General features: G+C 43.5%; 1 protein-coding gene across 2 annotated transcripts in view; it reads left to right on the forward strand.

Annotated features, from left to right (window-relative positions):
- PRRG1 (proline rich and Gla domain 1) overlaps positions 1-22,063 on the forward strand; it is a 339,513-nt gene that overhangs the window by 209,501 nt on the left and 107,949 nt on the right. For both annotated transcript variants that reach the window (XR_013599918.1, XM_078657911.1), the window contains exon 3: positions 2,352-2,512. Coding sequence is in view for 1 of the 2 variants with exons in the window: in XM_078657911.1 (XP_078514037.1) it covers positions 2,352-2,512 (161 nt within the window). In the remaining variant the exon portion in view is untranslated. The remainder of the gene's footprint in view (positions 1-2,351; positions 2,513-22,063) is intronic.

Consider the following 22,063-nt stretch of genomic DNA (forward strand, 5'->3'; position numbering starts at 1 on the left):
CCCTAAGCTCATGTTTCCTACGTATAAGATTGTTTTTGTAAGTCAGTCTAAGCAATTTAATAGCCTCCCTGTCTCTGGGTTGTTTAGTTAGTGCCTGCTTAAGTTCACGCAGAGATTTGGTGCACATGCTATCAAACCAACCCACATTTTCTCTCTTGATTTGGGCTTTGGTGATAGTAAGGCATCTTTTTATAACTGTGCCTAACTCCACAAAATCAGCTATAATGCACTCACGGAAAGCCTCAGGATCTAAAAATTTATATATTGAGGCAAACCCAGCTTCTATGATTTTAACCTGCAATTTCTCGGAATTGTCCAAACTCCACTTTATACGGATACCATTCTGTCTACAGGGGGTAACGTCTTCAATTATCAAATGGTGGCTGTTAGCTGGTAACCCCCAGGCAGAAATCGACATGGTAATAGCATTGTGGTCGCTACTTCCAAGGTTGGCAACAATGGGTACTGTACAAACAGGGACAAGATGTGTAGAAACCAATAAGTGGTCAATTACGGAGGCCGAATTCAGTCCTACGAAGGTTGGGACAGGGTTACCATCAGCATCTGCAGCCGGGGGGTCAATCATAAGATCCATACTTAACATAAAAGAATTAAGGGAATCACCATAGGGTGAGTAAATAAAGTGTGCCCGGTTTTCCCCATTATCCCCATCATATCCACAAATTCTGGTGAATGAGTGAGGACAAGTACGAATATTAAAATCCCCTCCCCAGATAATATCCATTGGTTTGTGGATGCCCTTTCGGATGTTACTCACGGCTAAACCCAACTCCTCCACCACAGCAGTATTAGATGCATCAAACAGGTTGTTATAGTGGTTGATCAGCATAATTACATGACCCTTTGCATGTTCAAGGATTAAAATTTGGGAGTGGTAACCCACTGACTGGTATAGTTTCTTACAAGCTGGGAAACTCACAGAGAGTAAGATTACTAACCCCCCCTTGGCCCTACCCATACTAGACCTTTGTGCCATGTTGTTATATGACACAAATCCATCAAGGTTAATATCAGAGGTTACCCAGGTCTCTTGTAAACATAAAACGTCAAAATCAGAAAGGGTTTCACTCCTTATATATTCACAAATCAAAACAAAAACATCCAAATAACAATAGACATTTCAATTATCGTTTTCTCTACCGAAGCTCCAATTCAAGATTATGCAAGACTACCTCAAATGACAGGAACATTTAGGTTTGTGCCTATTTTCATTGTACACTTAATATACTGAGTTGTTCCTGTTGGTATGCCAACGCGTTTCAAGTTTGGGGAACAAGTTCCCAAACTCTCATCAGGGCCTTGTAAATAATCTGTATAGGATGCAAGAAAACAAAGTTTCATTGAAAACCTGTACGCCTCTTGTCTACCCTTATTCTTGATTTAGTAGATAAAAATTGTACCTGTAGTTTGTAAGTCAGGGGAGAAATATTTTCGTAATCCTTTTTAAGAAAATGCAGCGTTTCTATTTTTCATCTGCACCGGGCGGTATGGGGAGGGCTTGTCAAAAAATGTTGTCCCTATATTAAGAGTGAAAAAGGCTGTTACTGCCAAATGGAGATATCCTAATGCGATATCGGCATAACATCAATTACCACATACCTCGTATTTTTTACCAATGTGTGTAGACGTGACGCTTTCGATGCCCAGAATTCTCATTTATATGTGGACAGACCTGGCCCTGTCATCTTTATTGCTCCCCCTTGTTGTCTGTACTGTCCCTTATTGATACCTCCCTCCTGTTGTCTGTTAACCCCCACCATCCCACCGCCTGTGTTGTCCCCACCCGCACATTGCCTGTGGTCCCCCACCTGTTGTCTGTGCGGCCCCCACCCACCATGTGAAAAAAAAATACTATTACGTCGCCAGTGCTAGCTTTATAGTAGTACCTTTTTGGCTTCCAGTTCCTGCGTCATAGTTTTTTATTTTTTATTAACGTTTAGCCATGCTGCAGAGCAGCCATGCAACTCTACACATGGCTAAAAGACATCGGCAAAGCCAATAGCTCTCACATAGGTGAGACCTATTGGCTTTGCCAGTGCTTGTTATCCTTTCCCCCAGATGAACCTGTTACATTTTTAAACGTACGTTGCCCTGTGCCTCGCAAAAACTTATGACAGACCTGCTTCCCACTGCTCCTTAGTTTCCTGTGCCGTGGCTTTTTAAGGAACCCAAACCCTCATATAATGATTTGTCGTAACATACTGCCTCACCTTGAGGCGATTGATTTTTGCAGATGCGTTTAGCAAATGTGACCGCTCGCTTTCTCGCTATAGCTCGAAGCCCTGCGGTGCGCCTTGGACCGTAATCATTTCCTTCTGACGTTCTTTCAGTGTTCCTGTCGGAGGACAAAGCAAACTCGCTGTTGAAACGACAACCCAGGGCCAACAGCTTCCTGGAAGAGATAAAACAAGGGAACATCGAGCGCGAATGCAGGGAGGAAGTCTGCACCTACGAGGAAGCAAGAGAGGCATTCGAAAATAATGAAAAGACAGTAAGTGTTCAACTTCAGTTTCACCTTGGGCTCAATAAGAAAGCTAGTCAGAAAGCATTCATGAAGCACAGGCAACATGTTCTTTCGTGGGCCTAATCTGTAGCTTGGGAGTGCTGTTTTAAATGTTATGCCTTGAAGGAAATATTAGCGAAGTCCTTCCAATTAGACATAAATAGATTGGACACTGCTTTTGTTTTTCCTGCTCAAATGGGAGCAAAACGTATGGATTTATGGCTTCCTATTACACTTTATCTTAATGTATGTGCTAAACGTTCATTTCACCCACGTCCCCCACAGCAAGAAGACTCCTTAAATTTCCTCCTCATTCCATTTTTCCTTCATTATCAACTATGTGGATTTCCTTTTGTATAATCATATTATTGCAATTACTGTTTCCACTGTATTTAGTTTTTGATGCTCATGATTGGATTTTATTATTGTTTACACTTTTTATTAGGCTCATTGCTTACTGATGTATCTATATTTTATATTCTTTTTTGAATCAGCTTTCATGCCAGGCTTGCTCTTCGTTTCAAGAACGTATATATTTTTTTCTATGTTATTATGCACCGTAGCTATGAATCCTCTGAATATTAGGGTCAAAGAGCACAAAACCAAGAGAATTTAAGATGTATATAAGATATATATATATATATATTCACTGAAAAAACCATAGGTTATAGACCATATATAGTTAGGAATTAGCATTTACAAAACCTTGAAAATTCACTGAAAAAACCATAGGTTATAGACCATATATAGTTAGGAATTAGCATTTAAAAAACCTTATTTTACTCACACAAAACCATTGAAATTCCATATATAGTTAGTTGCACTAACTATATATTGCGCACCCGCAATCCACTGCTGATCATGTCACATATTACATCATTCATGACATGGTCAGTGACATCACTGATGACATCACTGATGACATCTCAAATGACATCACTGATGACATCACTGATGACAACATCCAGTGACTATGTTTCTGTAAAGTTAAAATATGTCTTACATATTGAAGAATGAGTGGATGTATAAGTGTCTGGACGAAGGATTTAGTAGGTGCATGACTGAATGTATGAGTGAGTGATTAAATGTGTCTCACTGAGTGCATGGGTTAGTGACTAAACTGTCTTAATTTGTGCATCATTATGTCTGTTGTTCTGTAAACTGCTGCATGTGTTGATCAGTAGCTATATGAGTAACTATATGGGTTATTGATTGATTGCCCAAGTATTTGCATGGGAGACTGAGTGTGTGTGTGGCTGGATGGGAGGTGTGTGACTCTGTACAGATCAATGTGTACTTGTATCAATGATTGTATAAGAGAGTAAGTATGTGTTAGTATATGGTTGAAAACGTAAGGTGCTCTATGTTTAACTGTATAGAGTAGAAAATGGAAGTGTGATTGATTCTTTACAGGACTGACTAGGTGTGTGAGTAACTCCATGGATGAGTGGCAGAGTGTGAGTGTCTGTATAGGTGTATGAGTGCATATGATTGTGTTGTAAACATGAGTGATTGTATGTATGAATGATTGTATGGGTGAATGAGTGAATGTGTGTGTAGACGTAGGAATCAGTGAGTACGTATGTAGTAACTAGTATTGGTGTGTCAATGGTTTCAAAAATTATACTCTGTTTTTAACACTGGGTGAAACAGAGGTTATATTAAAATGTGAAGAGATGCATTGTATTGTCACATGAATAATATCATCAGTGATGTGGTCATTGATGTCAAATGAGATGTCATCAGTGATGTCATCAGTGATGTCATTTGAGATGTCATCAGTGATGTCATCAGTGATGTCACTGACCATGTCATGAATGATGTAATATGTGACATGATCAGCAGTGGATTGCGGGTGCGCAATATATAGTTAGTGCAACTAACTATATATGGAATTTCAATGGTTTTGTGTGAGTAAAATAAGGTTTTTTAAATGCTAATTCCTAACTATATATGGTCTATAACCTATGGTTTTTTCAGTGAATTTTCAAGTTTTTGTAAATGCTAATTCCTAACTATATATGGTCTATAACCTATGGTTTTTTCAGTGAATTTCAATGGTTTTTTAATAGCAAATATCATAAGCTGTCGAATGTCAAGTACGTGGTAAGTGAAAACATTTTCGTGTTTATGCACACTGATCTGCTTTGAATGGTGCCCCCCCCCCTCATTTCTATTAGGAGTACTCTCTCTTTGCAGATAGTGAAAGGTAGTTAACGCAGGCCTTTGCCCCCGTTGTAATCCGTCGTGCCTGCTTCTCTCTCCATTTGATTGATTGTTATCCAAGTATTTACTGTTTTAGAATTAGTTCTCTTTGGTTCATTCTCTATTTACAAACAAACACAGAGTCGCAATACTCTGTTTAGTCTTTGCAGATAACGAAAAATCGTGTAAAAAAAAGAAAAGGAATCGAGCAAAATCAGTAGGCCACTAATGGGATCTCTTTTTGACCTCGCTAAAATAGAAACATTAGGAACAACCCCTCATGACAAATACAAAACTAGTGAGATGAACTGAACTCCACACAATGATGGCTGCAAAACAGCTCGGCTCCGCCACCCACCCCGCCCAAAATAACGATAAAGAGCGGCTGCCATGATTGGTTGCGGAATGGCCACGACGGAGCTACGAAATGATGCTGCTCTCATGCTAACCCCAGCTTCAGTCTGAAACATCCAGAAACACTGTAGACTACCAATTCGATCAGTTCCGGTAGCGCCCCAATGTAACCCGGTAGAGAAGAACTAGCCCTCCCCTCTTTGACTGATGGTTCTTGTTGCCTGTCCCTTCTGTTGTCATTTAACAGAACTATTTAGCCTGCTGAAAGGGGTTGTGTTCCGACCGCTGGTTGGTGGAGACATTTTGACTATATTCTGGACCTGCGTTGTCGCGTAATGCGTCATATGACGCGCCGCGTTAGCGCATCCGGAAGTCATCCGGGGCGCGCAGCGCGTAACGTAAGCATAACAAGTCATGTGACTTGTTAATAAAACTTTTCATTGGTTCATTTTACTTTTCTTATTGTAATGATGAAAGGCTTGGTCATATGACCTAAAAATTACGCTTTTCATTACTTCCGAACATTATTTTTTCTTAAATATATGTTATAATGTTCCAGACTAATGTACTTTCCCGGAAATTTTACAACTGTCCTGCAAGTAAAATATATTCTTTTTTCGAGAAAAAGAGCGTTTCTTCGTCCCATGATGGAGCCGTTGAGCAAAAGAGGGTCGACCTGCTGTCTTAGTCGCCGATACGCCTGAATATGAGATTCTTATCGATCACTTTATGTTGCAGGAATAGAAAACACAACAGCCCTTGACCATTTATCTTTACTGCGTTCCTTCGTATTATACCTTTTACCCTTCATGTAATTGGTCTGCTTTATTTCACTTGCCTTTTAATGATTCTAAAACAGTGACTATTATTACAAACTTTACCAATGTATATACTACTACCATGTTTTCTTTTAAAAACCTTTATTGTGAAAATTTCATTATACAAATACGAGCCTATAACCACGTGGGCCGGCCACGGAGCAAACTGTAATCGTATGTGATGAGTAGACATTTACACTGTAGAGGAACGTAACGGGCGGGCCATTAGGTTGCAAGAACTAAGGTGTCTAACAGTTACGGAATCGGTGGACGTACATTTTATAATTAAAATACGACAGGGCCAGTTACAATAAAATTATCTAGATATACATTTGCGGGCAAGTACCATGGGTGACGTTAATTCGAACTTTCAACAGTACAGTAATCAATAACACATCAGAACTTAATATCAATAGGGATGTCGAAATATTCAATCAATTCTCGTCCCCGCCCGCCATGTGCTTCAAAACTGCATACGTATCTCGTGATTTCAAGGTTCTGCAACCAGTACACAACAAGGAGTTACGAGTCCCATTTATTCCGGCGCCATTTTGGGCGAGGACGGGCAGGTCCAGGATATAGTCAAAATGTCTCTACCAACCATCGACTATGATGATGTTCATATGCTGTATTTATTAGAGTAACACTCATCTGTCCACATGAAATTAATTTGCCACAATCTAAACATGTCATTTTAATCTTTCCAAAGTTCTTCTAAAAATTTGGGACAGTTTCCCTTGCCTCTGAAGCTCTCAGTGCCACTTCTTTGATGAATGTACTAGCAGGTCAGGGGTTCTCCTCCAAATCTCTCTTTTATGCAGCACTATAATTAATTGGTGCCACCTCTCCATATGACGATGCATGGTATAGTTACCACAACTATATTTTTTTTCGGTTCCTCTGGAGAGTTCATCGTGGCAGATGAAGCGTGTAACGTACCGGGCATTTACCTTTTTTTGCATGTACAGGAAAGGAAAAAAAAATCGAGCGTCCGAGTTCTAAGGTGTCCCAGGGCCATTTTAGTGGAGGACATGATACAGCGATAATGCCCTGGATAAGGACACTTCCTTCGGGCACCCCACGCCGTCTTTCGGCGCAGCATTGTAGGATGGCCACACCAGTGCGGCAACTTGCTAGACACCACCTCGGTGCCATCCGGATCTCGGCGCCCCACTGCAGATGAACTACCTCCACATGGAGAAGCGGGAGAGGCTCGTTTGCGCCGCCTCCCCCCCCCCCTTCGGGCACCCCACGCCGACTTTCGGCGCAGCATTGTAGGATGGCCACACCAGTGCGGCAACTTGCTGGACACCACCTCGGTGCCAACCGAATCTCAGCGCCTTGTGTTGTCTTCCATTCCGAAAATATTGTTGGCAGCATTTTGAAAGGAAAGACAAACAGCCGTTTGTGGCCCTCACTACACCGTTCTCCTAGTGAGTCTCACATTGTTACATTTAGGAAGAATGTTGAAGAGTAGTATGTTGAAAATCTGAAGCCATTGTTATACAAACTCTCAACCAGCCTTGGATGGAAAAATCCTGAAGAATGTACAAACTGAAAACCAGTTTTTCTCTGTATAGCATCAGCAGCAACGCTTGAGTCAGCTTTGTGTGAAGCCGCCATTTTGATTCAATCAATAGCGTCCCCCTGCACACATTCAGGGACCTGGTCGTGTCTTCAGGTCAAACGGATTGTGGGACAAGATGCACAAAGGAAAAGGAAAAAAGTTCCGCCGGACCCCGGGAGGTGGCCGCCTATGTCATGGGCGATCTTAGGCCACACCAGGGCAATAGTGAAGCTGCAGCAGGTGCAAATAAGCTTCAGACAGTGTTACAAGCGCTGCTCAGAACTCTCAACTATGACACCACCTCGGTGCCATCCGGATCTTGGCGCCTTGTGCTGGTTCCGGCCTATTCACACATCGGTCCGCTACTGACGCCACCTCACAGGCCAACGGGGCACCCCACGCCGACTTTCGGCGCAGCATTGTAGGATGGCCACACCAGTGCGGCAAATTGCTGGACACCACCTCGGTGCCATCCAGATCTCGGCGCGTTGTGCTGCCTTCGGCCTATTCGCCACAAGTGCGCACGCAACTCAGCTGCATAGCGAGTGAAACACCAAGGGGCGCCCCACTGCAGCCGAGGAACCTCCATCTTGGGGGCGACGCACAGCATCACATTGCTTTCCAATGCAGTCAGATCCTCAAACAGCCCCCACTGACTGACGCGAACTCACAGGCCAACGGGGCGCCCCACGCCGACTTTCGGCGCAGCATTGTAGGATGGCCACACCAGTGCGGCAAGTTGCTGGACACCACCTCGGTGCCATCCGGATCTTGGCGCGTTGTGCTGCCTTTGGCCCCATTCGCACATCAGTCCGCTACTGACGCCATCTCACAGGCTAATGGGGCGCCCCACGCCGACTTTCAGCATTGTAGGATGACCACACCAGTACAGCAACTTGCTAGACATCACCTCGGTGCCATCCGGATCTCGGCGCCCCACTGCAGATGAAGTGCCTCTCAACTATGAAACCACCACTGTGACATCCGGATCTTGGCGCGTTGTGCTGCCTTCGGCCTATTCGCACATCGGTCCGCTACTGACGCCATCTCACAGGCTAATGGGGCGACCCACGCCGAGTTTCAGCATTGTAGGATGACCACACCAGTGCAGCAACTTGCTAGACATCACCTCGGTGCCATCCGAATCTTGGCATCTCAACGCCTAGTGGTATCTTCCATACAGAAAATATTGTTACGCTACCTTTGGCCCCATTCGCACATCAGTCCGCAACTTAGACATCACCTCGGTGCCATCCGGATCTTGGCATCTCAGCGCCTTGTGGTGTCAGTCAGAAAATATTGTTGCGCTGCCTTTGGCCCCATTCGCACATCAGTCCGCTACTGACACCATCTCACAGGCCAACAGGGCGCCCCACGCCGACTTTCAGCATTGTAGGATGGCCACACCAGTGCGGCAACTTACTAGACACCACCTCGGTGCCATCCGGATCTTGGCGCGTTGTGCTGCCTTCGGCCTATTCGCACATCGGTCCGCTACTGACGCAAACTCACAGGCCAACGGGGCGCCCCACGCCGACTTTCAACATTGTAGGATGGCCACACCAGTGCTGCAACTTGCTGGACACCACCTCGGTGCCATCCGGATCTTGGCGCGCTGTGTTGCCTTCGGCCTATTCGCACATCGGTCCGCTACTGACGCCGCCTCACGTGCCAACGTATTTTCTCCGCATTTTATACCCTATGCCGCATAACAGGTCATGTGACTTGTTTATAAAACTTTTCATTGGTTCATTTTACTTTTGGTTTCCTAATGATGGAAGGCTTGATCATATGACCTAAAAACAACACTTTTCATTGGATGAAAACTTTTTTTTTTTCCAAACGATGAAAGCCCCACCTTGTTTCTGGATGTTTCAGACTGAAGCTGGCGTCAGCATGAGAGCACCACCATCTCGTAGCTCCGTCGTAGTCATTCCGCGAGCAATCATGGCAGCCGCTCCCCACCAGAAGCCTGCAGGAGTCGGGGCCCCCAAAACTTTTGATGAATTCTCAAGGCGGAGGGGACGCTTTCGAGAATGGGGTCCAAGACCTAGCAGACAAGCGTCCGATTTCCAAGGTGTCCCAGGGCCATTTCAGTGGACCAGGCCCAAAAAGGAAAGAGCCTGCCGCCATTTTAAGAGTCCTGTGACAGCCGCCTATCGCTGCACCGCAAGAGTGGGCGCAACTCAGCTGAATTGCGGCTTTTGACACAGTGGACCAAAAACGGACGGAATGGCAACTGAAACGGTAAAGGGGCGCCCCACTACAACAGATGACACTCCACCTGGAGAGGCCCGTTCACGCCGCCTCCCCCGGGGCGCCCCACGCCGTTATTCGGAGCAGCATTGTAGGATACCAAAACCAGTGCGGCAACTTACTGGACATCACCTTGGTGCCATCGTTCTGCTGCCTTGGAACTATTCGCACAACAGTTTGCTACTGAAGACCCACCCCCCGCGACGCCCCACGCCGTTATTTGCTGGGTGGCAACTTACTAGACATCACTTTCGTGTCATCTAGATTTCAGCGCGTTCTGCTGCCTTGGAACTATTCGCACAACAGTTTGCTACTGATGACCCGCCCCACGCCGGAAATCTGGACGTTGTGCTGCGTTGGGACTATTCGCACAGCCGACCGCTACTTCGTTGTTTTTCCCTAAAAATGTTTATATGTTATTACTATTTTTGTTTTCTTGTATATATTTATAAATTATTAAAGTTTTATAATCTTACTACTTTGTCGGAGTGCTATATATTTTTAATGTGACACATAATTGTAAAAACTTTCATGTACAAAGAGTCATCCCTGGAATCTTCCGCTTCACGCTCGGTCCCCTCCCCAATCACAATACAGGATGGTTTTCAGATAATAGCAACGCTTCTGCTGTGACGGATCTCATCGAGTGTGGGCCTTGATCTACTATAACTCCTTTGAAGAGGGGTGAATCTTTACAGCTGTGGCCATAAACTACATCTGCAGGGCTAGCTGATACCCTAGGACCAGCCTGGACAATCGGACACAGAGGAAAAGGAGTGTCAGAGGGTGCAGTAGTGAATAGGGCGAAAGGGAGGTGTCGGGCGGGCACAGGGTGTGATTCTCAGGAAAGAGCAGCGCAGATGGGGGGAGGTTTATTACCCATGCATAAGACAGAGAGCGGGGGTGACCACTGCCTGGGGGAGATGCTTGCGAGGGTGGGGAGCCATGCTAAGGATCGACAGCGTGCACAGAGTGGGTCTGGTCAAGGCATCTAAAATGGCTGCCGTGCACGACAAAAGTGTGGCATTTGAAAAAAGACAAGATGGCGCAGACAATGTTTTTCAACACTTCCTGATTTCCTTCGAATCGAACGTTAACAGACGTTGGGGCATATTACCAAAGTTAAGCGATATTTATCCCTAACGATGCATTGCAAAGATTTTTTTACCGTCAGAAATTATCGCAGATAAACCTTGCTATTATCAAAGTTTATCGCAAATACGATAAAAACCGACCGCAATGCATTAATATCGCTGAAAACTCAGCGATATTCATGCATTACCGAGCTAATCCTCTTAGCCATGTTATCCACCTCCCATAGGATAACATGGCTAAGAACTGCTCAGGGCAGCTGTTACTTTTTGGAGATATTCGCGCTTATCTCGAATATTTCCAAAAGTTGATAATAGGAGATAGCGATGTTAGCGACTGTTTCCAGTCGCTAACATCTTGGCATGCCCACTTTGCATGTCATTAGTGATAAATATCACTCACATGCAAAGTGGGGCCCAAGATGGTCGCTATCTCCTACTAGCCGTCGCTAACTGGTGTTAGCAACAGCTAGGTAATACAGATATAATTTTATCTCCGCGAAGCGGAGCGCTGTTACAGATATATATCTTGTTTTTGAACGTTAATTTCTCAAAATGCACTGAAGCACATATATTGAGACCTAGCAAAGGCACATCGGGCTACCAGTCCCTAATATTTTACCAAGTTTCGTGCAAATCCATTCAGCCGTTCGATTATTATTATTATTTATTTTTTTTGCCCCGCGGGGCCCTTTTAAAACCTCCACATCAAACCTAGGGGATCAGCGAGGATCTACTATGCCCCCTTATGGTCATTTGCCCCTTCGCTTTGGCCTCCTCTTGTCTCTCGATCCTACCGAGAGACAAGATGGCGGCCGCTACGGACTGTTTGGAATGTTTACAGACACCGGAGAGCCAATCAGCTTCGCTTCGCAAAGCTCCGTAACGCGAAAAGTACGCGAAGCGGTGCGCTGTTACAGATATATATCTTTTTTTGAACGTTAATTTCTCAAAATCCACTGAAGCACATATATTGAGACCTAGCAAAGGCACATCGGGCTACCAGTCCCTACAATTTTGCCAAGTTTCGTGCAAATCCATTCAGCCGTAAGATTATTATTATAATTTTTTTTTTTTTGCCCAGCGGGGCCCTTTTAAAACCTCCACATCAAACCTAGGGGGTCAGCGAGGATCTACTATTCCCCCTTATGGTCATTTGCCCCTTCGCTTTGGCCTCCTCTTGTCTCTCGATCCTACCGAGAGACAAGATGGCGGCCACTACGGACTGTTTGCGGCCACTACGGACTGTTTGGAATGTTGACAGACGCCGGAGAACCAATCAGCTTCGCTTCACAAAGCTCCGTTGCGCGAAAAGTACGCGTCCTAGGCCGCTGCCCGGTCCGCGCTTACAGATATATATCTTTTTTTAAACGTTAATTTCTCAAAATCCACTGGAGCACATATATTGAGACCTACAAAAGGCACATCGGGCTACCAGTCCCTACAATTTTGCCAAGTTTCGTGCAAATCCATTCAGCCGTTCGGGCTAAAAGTGAGGCCAACCGCCCTATGGAAATTAACATGGGAAAAACGCGTTTTGGGACCCCCCTTTTTTCTCGGCCCCCCCTTGACGAACCCCCCCCAAATTTTCAAAGGCTGCTCAGAAACAAAATGTGCCATTTTCCTGAAAATTTCAGCCAATTCCGTCCACAAACGGCAAAGTTATTAGACATAGAATTCTCAAAAAACCCATAGAGAAAAAATCCTAACTATATATACCTACTGGCGACCGCCAGTAGGTAATATATATATATATATATATATTCACTGAAAAAACCATAGGTTATAGACCATATATAGTTAGGAATTAGCATTTAAAAAACCTTATTTTACTCACACAAAACCATTGAAATTCCATATATAGTTAGTTGCACTAACTATATATTGCGCACCCGCAATCCACTGCTGATGATGTCACATATTACATCATTCATGACATGGTCAGTGACATCACTGATGACATCACTGATGACATCACAAATGACATCACTGATGACATCACTGATGACATCACTGATGACAACATCCAGTGACTATGTTTCTGTAAAGTTAAAATATGTCTTACATATTGAAGAATGAGTGGATGTATAAGTGTCTGGACGAAGGATTTAGTAGGTGCATGACTGAATGTATGAGTGAGTGATTAAATGTGTCTCACTGAGTGCATGGGTTAGTGACTAAACTGTCTTAATTTGTGCATCATTATGTCTGTTGTTCTGTAAACTGCTGCATGTGTTGATCAGTAGCTATATGAGTAACTATATGGGTTATTGATTGATTGCCCAAGTATTTGCATGGGAGACTGAGTGTGTGTGTGGCTGGATGGGAAGTGTGTGACTCTGTACAGATCAATGTGTACTTGTATCAATGATTGTATAAGAGAGTAAGTATGTGTTAGTATATGGTTGAAAACGTAAGGTGCTCTATGTTTAACTGTATAGAGTAGAAAATGGAAGTGTGATTGATTCTTTACAGGACTGACTAGGTGTGTGAGTAACTCCATGGATGAGTGGCAGAGTGTGAGTGTCTGTATAGGTGTATGAGTGCATATGATTGTGTTGTAAACATGAGTGATTGTATGTATGAATGATTGTATGGGTGAATGAGTGAATGTGTGTGTAGACGTAGGAATCAGTGAGTACGTATGTAGTAACTAGTATTGGTGTGTCAATGGTTTCAAAAATTATACTCTGTTTTTAACACTGGGTGAAACAGAGGTTATATTAAAATGTGAGGAGATGCATTGTATTGTCACATGAATGATATCATCAGTGATGTGATCATTGATGTCAAGTGAGATGTCATCAGTGATGTCATTTGAGATGTCATCAGTGATGTCATCAGTGATGTCACTGACCATGTCATGAATGATGTAATATGTGACATCATCAGCAGTGGATTGCGGGTGCGCAATATATAGTTAGTGCAACTAACTATATATGGAATTTCAATGGTTTTGTGTGAGTAAAATAAGGTTTTTTAAATGCTAATTCCTAACTATATATGGTCTATAACCTATGGTTTTTTCAGTGAATTTTCAAGGTTTTGTAAATGCTAATTCCTAACTATATATGGTCTATAACCTATGGTTTTTTCAGTGAATTTCAATGGTTTTTTAATAGCAAATATCATAAGCTGTCGAATGTCAAGTACGTGGTAAGTAAAAACATTTTCGTGTTTATGCACACTGATCTGCTTTGATTGCTGCCCCCCACCCCTCATTTCTATTAGGAGTACTCTCTCTTTGCAGATAGTGAAGGGTAGTTAACGCAGCCCTTTCCCCCTTTGTAATCCGTCGTGCCTGCTTCTCTCTCCATTTGATTGATTGTTCTCTTTGGTTCATTCTCTATTTACAAACAAGCACAGAGTCGCAATACTCTGTTTAGTCTTTGCAGATAGCGAAAAATCGTGTAAAAAAACAAAAGGAATCGAGCAAAATCAGTAGGCCACTAATGGGATCTCTTTTGACCTCGCTAAAATAGAAACATTAGGAACAACCTGTTGAAAATAGCAATGCGTATGTATATAAGCGGCGTTCATTTGTGTTCACAGTACCCCTTGTTGATTGTTTCAATCGAGCATTGAATTGTTCGAAGTTAATTCTCTTAACGATCTTCTCTACCTGCAAACGAGGAAGAATAGGAATATTCTATCTCCCTTTGCAGATAGTGAAGGGTAGGTAACGCAAGCCTTTAACACGTCGTACCTATTTCATTCCTCATTGATTGATTGATTGTCCGAACATTGACTGTTTGGGAATTAGTTCTTTTTGGAGGTATTCCCTGTTTGCAAATAAACGTAGGAAAATCTTTGCAAGTAGTGAAAGGGTACGTAATGCGGACCGTTCTCCCCCGTTGTAATCTGTCATGCCTATCTACTCCCCACTGATTGATGCACCTTTTTCACCCGGACCATTTACTAGAGATACGTCATCTGGCCCGACCAGAGAGCACCCCTAGTGAAAAGGACATATGCAATAATAACGAAGTGATCACTGTATCCTGTTAACAGAAACTTTACCATGAAACAACCTGGAAAGAAAAAAATAGGAAAACGAAAATCAGTAGGCCACTGATGAACATGAACTTTTATTAAACAACGAACAAAGAAACGATAACATAACGTAATGATAAAACCTATTAATGTCCTAGAAACAAGAAAACGTTAAAATATGCCAGTGGTGAGAGACCAGAAAAACAGTAAGAGAAACCAAATCACCCCTCGCTGTCCCACCGCCTGCCACGCCAAAAAAATCGATAGACTAGGGAAAATGCAAGTCAGTAGAACATCCACCCCCACTCTGGAAACTTCCAAGGTGGGGCAGGGTTCCGGCTACGCCCAGCCGGGAGCAGCCCATATAAGGCAGGTCCTGCTGCCACGCCTCGGCCAGGAGATCCTAACGTAGGGTGTAGCCGGAGGAGAGGCCGAGACCAGCGGGACCCGGCCAGGGGATTGCCTTTACAACGCTGAACAGTTGCAGGGGGGGGGAATGTCTCCTCGACCCTCCCCTCTCTCTCCCAGTCCGGCCGCGGTGGCCCTTGAGAGTTGCAGGTAGTCCCGCCACATGCTCTTCCGGTCCGACCACCAACGGTCGGGGGGCCGAGGCCGACGGGATCCGGCTGCAGCCGATAAACCAAGAAACCCGTTCATGGGGCCAGAGCCAGGGGCGTCCGGCCGACATCCACCGGAAGCCCGGCCCGAAGACGGACGGGACACTTCTTTCTTTTATAATGGCTGCGACAACACTGGAGGGGGATGTCTTGCACATGCCTCCGACCCCCCCCTCGTCCTCATCGCCTGGTCCGGCCATAACAAATCTCAAGCGAGACGCCGTGGGGTGCACTGGGAGGGAGAGACGGTGCGAACAGGCCTCTCCCGCCTCCCCAGGTGGAGGCTTCCCAGCTGCACCCTCAGCGCTCCAGGCGGTGGCATCCTAACAACTACAGTGCTGCACAGTTTCGGAACGACCTAGATAACGGTTCTTCCACTGTGGCCATGCTGCAACGTCTCGCCCGGCAGGGTGGAGCCCGTCCGCTCATGTGACCCCGCGATCGCCGGTAGCTGCCGAACTCTCAAAATGGCGGTCGACCTGGCAAGAGCGGGCCCAACATAAAGAAATGGCCCGGTCACTGGTTGACTCCACCACCGTAGTCCTCCACGACCTTGAAGATTCTAGAGGAGCCGCGGGAGTCTCCGACCCCCGATGGGGAATGACTGCCATGATCGCCCGTGGAGTGACGAAACTGTATCCGCGGGACGTCGGCGCTCCCATGCTGGCGCCAGCCTCACTTTGAATTACTACAATCCTGCAGACCTTACTTCCGGTGAAAGCACAGTGTGACCCGGTAGGAAAAATTATTGCACCCCCTCCCCTTTTTGACTGATAGTTCAAACCACCGATCCTTTCCTTTGCCCTTTTAACGGAACTTTGGACTGCCTCCCCCTCTTTTACATTTTCTAGAGAAAACAAAACATTAACCACTACATTAGCATAGCAGTTGACACCAGAACTGTTTTCAAATTGAAAACCAACAACATCTTCAACAGAATCCTTTTTGTTTCTGCTGTGACCCTGCTACAGCACAGGCATTGTCCCCAGCAGTAATTCTGCAATGCCGGTAAGAATAGCTGTGGTGCCTACTGGACTCACTCACCCCCGCGGCGCCCCACGCCGTTTTTTGCTGGGCGGCAACTTACTAGACATCACTTTCGTGCCATCTAGATTTCAGCGCGTTCTGCTGCCTTGGAACTATTCGCACAACAGACCGCTACTGACAAGAATATTTCATTATTGGTGCTGTCAATTTCAATAAATCTATTGGATAATTAAAAAGAAATTGCCACGGTCTCTTCGTTGTTTAAATGTTTTTACTGTTTTTGTTTTGTTGTATATATTTATATGTTATTAAAATTTTATATTCCTACTACTTTGTTGGAGTGCTATATATTTTTAATGTGACACATAATTGTAAAAACTTTGATGTACAAAGAGTCATTCCTGGAATCTTCCGCTTCAGGCTCGGTCCCCTCCCCAATCACAATACAGGATGGTTTTCAGATAGTAGGAACGCGTGTGCTGTGACGGATCACATCGGGTGTGGGCCTTGATCTACTATAACTCCTTTGAAGAGGGGTGATTCTTTACAGCTGGGGCCATAAACTACATCTGCAGGGCTAGCTGATAGCCTAGGACCGGCCTGGACATTCGGACACAGAGGAAGAGGAGTGTCAGAGGGTGCGGTAGTGAATAGGGCGAAAGGGAGGTGTCGGGCGGGCACAGAGTGTGATTCTCAGGGAAGAGCAGCGCAGATGGGGGAAGGTTTATTGCCCATGCATAAGACAGAGAGCGGTGGTGACCAGTGCCTGGGGGAGATGCTTACGAGGGTGAGGAGCCATGCTACGAATCGACAGCGTGCAGAGAGTGGGTCTGGTCAAGACATCTAAAATGGCTGCCGTGCACGACAAAAGTGTGGCATTTCAAAAAAGGCAAGATGGCGCAGACAATGTTTTTCAACACTTCCTCATTTCCTTCGAATCGAACGTTAACAGACGTTGGGGCATATTACCAAAGTTAAGCGATATTTATCGCTAACGATGCTTACCAACCAATTTTTTACCACTAAGCATCGTCAGAAATTATCGAAGATAAACCTTACTATTATCAAGGTTTATCGCAAATGCGATAATAAACGGCCGCAATGCATGAATATCGCTAAAAACTCAGCGATATTCATGCATTACCGAGCTAATACTCTTAGCCATGTTATCCACCTCCCATTGGATAACATGGCTAAGAACTGCTCAGGGCAGGTGTTACTTTTTGGAGATATTCGCGCTTAGCGCGAATATCTCCAAAAGTTGGTAATAGGAGATAGATATCTTGCATGTTGTAATGCAAGTTATTGTGGTATATGGAACTCATACCATAATCTCTCAGGAAAGCAGAAACTGATCCTTTTGGGACCGCCTAAAAAGGCCTAGGGGGTGAGGAGTACTCTACTTTGCCCCCTTTTCACGTTCCGAACTATTTTATTTTACTCTCTTCTGTAATTACACAAAATACCAGCGATAAGATGCATCGGAGACACACAGTGAGAGAAAGGAGGCCGGAGATGAAGAAGACATGTCAAATACACATTGGAGATAATATAGTGGCAGAAGGGAAGTAAATATGAGTAAACTTACCATGTAACATAAAAATGTTGCACTCTATACTATAAGTCTCATTTTATACTACAATCACTTCGCTACAACCTCATAAATTAAAAATAAAAATAAATAATGTCTCAAACAATTTTTGATTTCTAAATATAAATTTATTCTTCAGAATTTTCTAAATTTGAAACAACTAGTAACATGTCCTCATCAGTAATTTCCTCTTCAATCATCTCATCTGGAATCTCCTCATTAAAAGTCTGCAATGATGATTCTTGTAACTCTATGGTCTCCAAACACTCGATAAATTCGCCATCAAGAGATTGATCAAAAAAATCATTCAAGTCATCTCCTCCTTCTGACAATATTTCATTATTGGTGCTGTCCATTTCAATCAATGTAGTGGAATCATTCAAGTCATCTCCTCGTGACAATATTTCATTATTGGTGCTCTCAATTTCAATCAATGTAGTGGAATCATTCAAGTCATCTCCTCCTTGTGACAATATTTCATTATTGGTGCTGTCCATTTCAATCAATCTAATGGAATCATACAAGCCATCTCCTCCTTGTGACAATATTTCATTATTGGTGCTCTCAATTTCAATCAATGTAGTGGAATCATTCAAGTCATCTCCTTGTGACAATATTTCATTCTTGGTGCTGTCCATTTCAATCAATCTAATGGAATCATACAAGTCATGTCCTCCTTGTGACAATATTTCATTATTGGTGCTCTCAATTTCAATCAATGTAGTGGACAATTCAAAAGAAATTGCCACGGTCTCTTCATTGTGAGCCATTTTATTTTGAAATTGCTTGCTGTAAATTGCAGAAAAAAATAATCACTTTCATTTATCATTTTTAGTAATACATAATATAAAACTAACTTCATCAAGTATTTAGTATAACAGAAGGACTGCAAATAAATAACAGAAAACATTTTTCAAATTATCTTCAAGTGTACAACATAGTTCCCCTTACAAATTAACAACTCACCTTTTTAAAAGTAGCAGAAGTGTTAGTACTGTGTAAATCAAACACCAGAAATTCACCACCAAAAATTCCTCACAAATGTACCTCAGACAGTAGTATCACAAAATGGCTGTGGTTTCCTCTCATTTGACATATATACATAACCAATTAACTTTCATCACACACAAATACAAAACCAAAGTAACATTTTAATTGGTTCTAAATTTCAACACTTTCAAATGTGTTTTCCCCATGCAATTTTCCATAGGACATTTACATACGTCTACAGCCTGAATGGCTGAACGGAATTACACCAAACTTGGCAAAATGGTACATCAAACCTAAGAGGTCAGGAAGGATCTACTATGCCCCCTTATGGTCATTTCCCCCTTCGCTTTGGCCTCCTCTTGTCTCTCAATCCTACCGAGGGACAAGATGGCGGCCGCTACGGACTGTTTGGAATGTTGACAGACGCCGGAGAACCAATCAGCTTCGCAAAGCTCCGTAACGCGAAAAGTACGCGAAGCGGAGCGCTGTTACAGATATATATCTTTTTTTCAACGTTAATATCTCAAAATCCACTGGAGCACATATATTGAGACCTAGCAAAGGCACATCGGGCTACCAGTCCCTAATATTTTGCCAAGTTTCGTGCAAATCCATTCAGCCGTTCGATTATTATTATTTTGTTTTTTTTTTGCCCCGCGGGGCCCTTTTAAAACCTCCACATCAAACCTAGGGGGTCAGCGAGGATCTACTATGCCCCCTTATAGTTATTTCCCCCTTTGTTTTGACCTCCTCTTGTCTCTCGATCCTACCGAGAGACAAGATGGCGGCCGCTACGGACTGTTTGGAATGTTGACAGACGCCGGAGAACCAATCAGCTTCGCTTCACAAAGCTCCGTTGCGCGAAAAGTCCGCGAACCAGAGCGCTAACCGGTCCGCTGTTACAGATATATATCTTTTTTTAAACGTTAATTTCTCAAAATCCACTGGAGCACATATATTGAGACCTACAAAAGGCACATCGGGCTACCAGTCCCTACAATTTTGCCAAGTTTCGTGCAAATCCATTCAGCCGTTCGGGCTAAAAGTGAGGCCAACCGCCCTATGGAAAACTCAATGTTAAAAACACGTTTTGGGACCCCCCTTTTTTCTCGGCCCCCACTGGACGAACCCCCCCCAAATTTTCAAGGGCTGCTCAGAAACAAAATGTGCCATTTTCCTGAAAATTTCAGCCGATTCCGTCCACAAACGCCAAAGTTATTAGACATAGAATTTTCAAAAAACCCATAGAGAAAAAATCCTAACTATATATACCTACTGGCGACCGCCAGTAGGTAATATATATATATATATATATATTTAAAGTTTTTAGGAAGCTTGAGGAAATCGTCGCAGGGCATTCTTAGGCAGACTTTGCTGTAGCCTAAAGCGACCACTGGGCGACCATCATATTTATTTGTTTATCATATAAAGTGAGTTAAAATCATTACATTAAACGCACTAAAAACAGTACCAAATAACATACAATCAAATTCAGCTGAACCTAACAAAAGAATGTAATATCCGGATCAGTCAAGATGAGCTGAACGCAGTAATAAAATTAAAGTCAATATTAAAAACCCACTTGAATAAAATCCCTTTATGCTTTAACTCCTGGAGGACATGAATCTTTATACCTGTTCATGCAGTAAAGGGCTAGTTGTGTTGTACAGCCCTCGTACATTAAGGTGCCTGACGTGCTGCTATTATAATATCGACTAAAAGCTCATGTTGTCTTTTATGCCGACGCTTAGGCTATAGTTGTTATTCACCTGCATATCCATTAAAATGTTATTTCCTAATACTGTCCCAACCAGTTAAAAATACATCCTGCTTAGTCAAACCATAGAGCACTTACTCCTGAGAGGAATACTATCTTTGCCAGTACTCATGAGGTAGCACTTTGCGCGGCGGGGGCGTCGGAATACGGAGTGCTTAAAATACTATGCCAAGCACAAAGTTATGATGTGCTTGGATCAAAAAAGAAAAGTTGGCCACAAAAGCCTAATAAAACTGTAAGTCTTATACCAGGAGCAGATCGTTAGTGCAATGTGGTAATTAGTAGATCTCACAGGTACAAAGCAAAATTACCTTATCGAGGGGGTGACACCTATCAGGGCATCTAAGTGTTGTCGGGCTCTCAAGAACAATGGTTTATATAGCTTTATTCGTTCTGAAAATCACAAAGGAAGTTTTATGCAGCCTAGATTCAGTGTTGTGTTAGTAGGTTTCAGGCTCTCAATAACTGGATGCCTACAGTTACGAGCCCCCATTTTAATTTGGGGCTTCCTGAGCTACTTTCTTTGTGCAGCTACAAGGATAGGACAAATACATAAAATATGTGTTAACGTTTCCTTAGCCTTACTACAAACCCTGCATTTGAAATTTTGGGGGGGCTTGGACCATGACGGCAGCCTGTTCAAAGTTGTCAAGGCCCCGAATTGTAAATACGTACTTTCTAAAACATGCGTTTGGCTAGGCTTTGTTTTACAAGGCCAAACTCCAGGCACACTTATGATAGAGGGGCAAATGTTGGTTAACCAAAGAAATGCTTGTAGGTTCTTAAGAGGTCAGAATCCTTCACTCATTATTTCACTTCCATACATAATGGTGGAAATACGTTTGTTAAGAATTATAAGCATGGAGACGTAAGTTGCGCGTTTCTGCGATTTTTAGAGTAGACCAAATGCAAAAAAAAGAGACCCTACTTTGGTCTTAACCTTAAACTGTTTTTTCATAGACGCCTCTGAAGGCGATAGTGACCTCTAAATATTTGTACTCCGATTCACCAGTAAGGGGTATTCCGTTTATATTTTAGGCACCTGGTTTGCTGATATTCCTACCTATTTTTAATACCTTCATTTTAGGTCTAGCAGACCTGCGTTGCAGCGCACAAGCGCTGCTCGCTCTGCGAGGCTTCTTGTAATCGGGTAGATTTCAGAAGGGGACTTGAAGCCCCACCAGTCATTCCTTTTGGCTGGCGTCAACCTTAAACTGTTTTTTCATAGACGCCTCTGAAGGCGATAGTGACCCCTAAATATTTGTACTCCGATTCACCAGTAAGGGGTATTCC

The sequence above is a fragment of the Lissotriton helveticus genome, chromosome 8 (assembly GCF_964261635.1).
Source record: "Lissotriton helveticus chromosome 8, aLisHel1.1, whole genome shotgun sequence".
In the NCBI taxonomy this organism is placed as follows: Eukaryota; Metazoa; Chordata; class Amphibia; order Caudata; family Salamandridae; genus Lissotriton; species Lissotriton helveticus.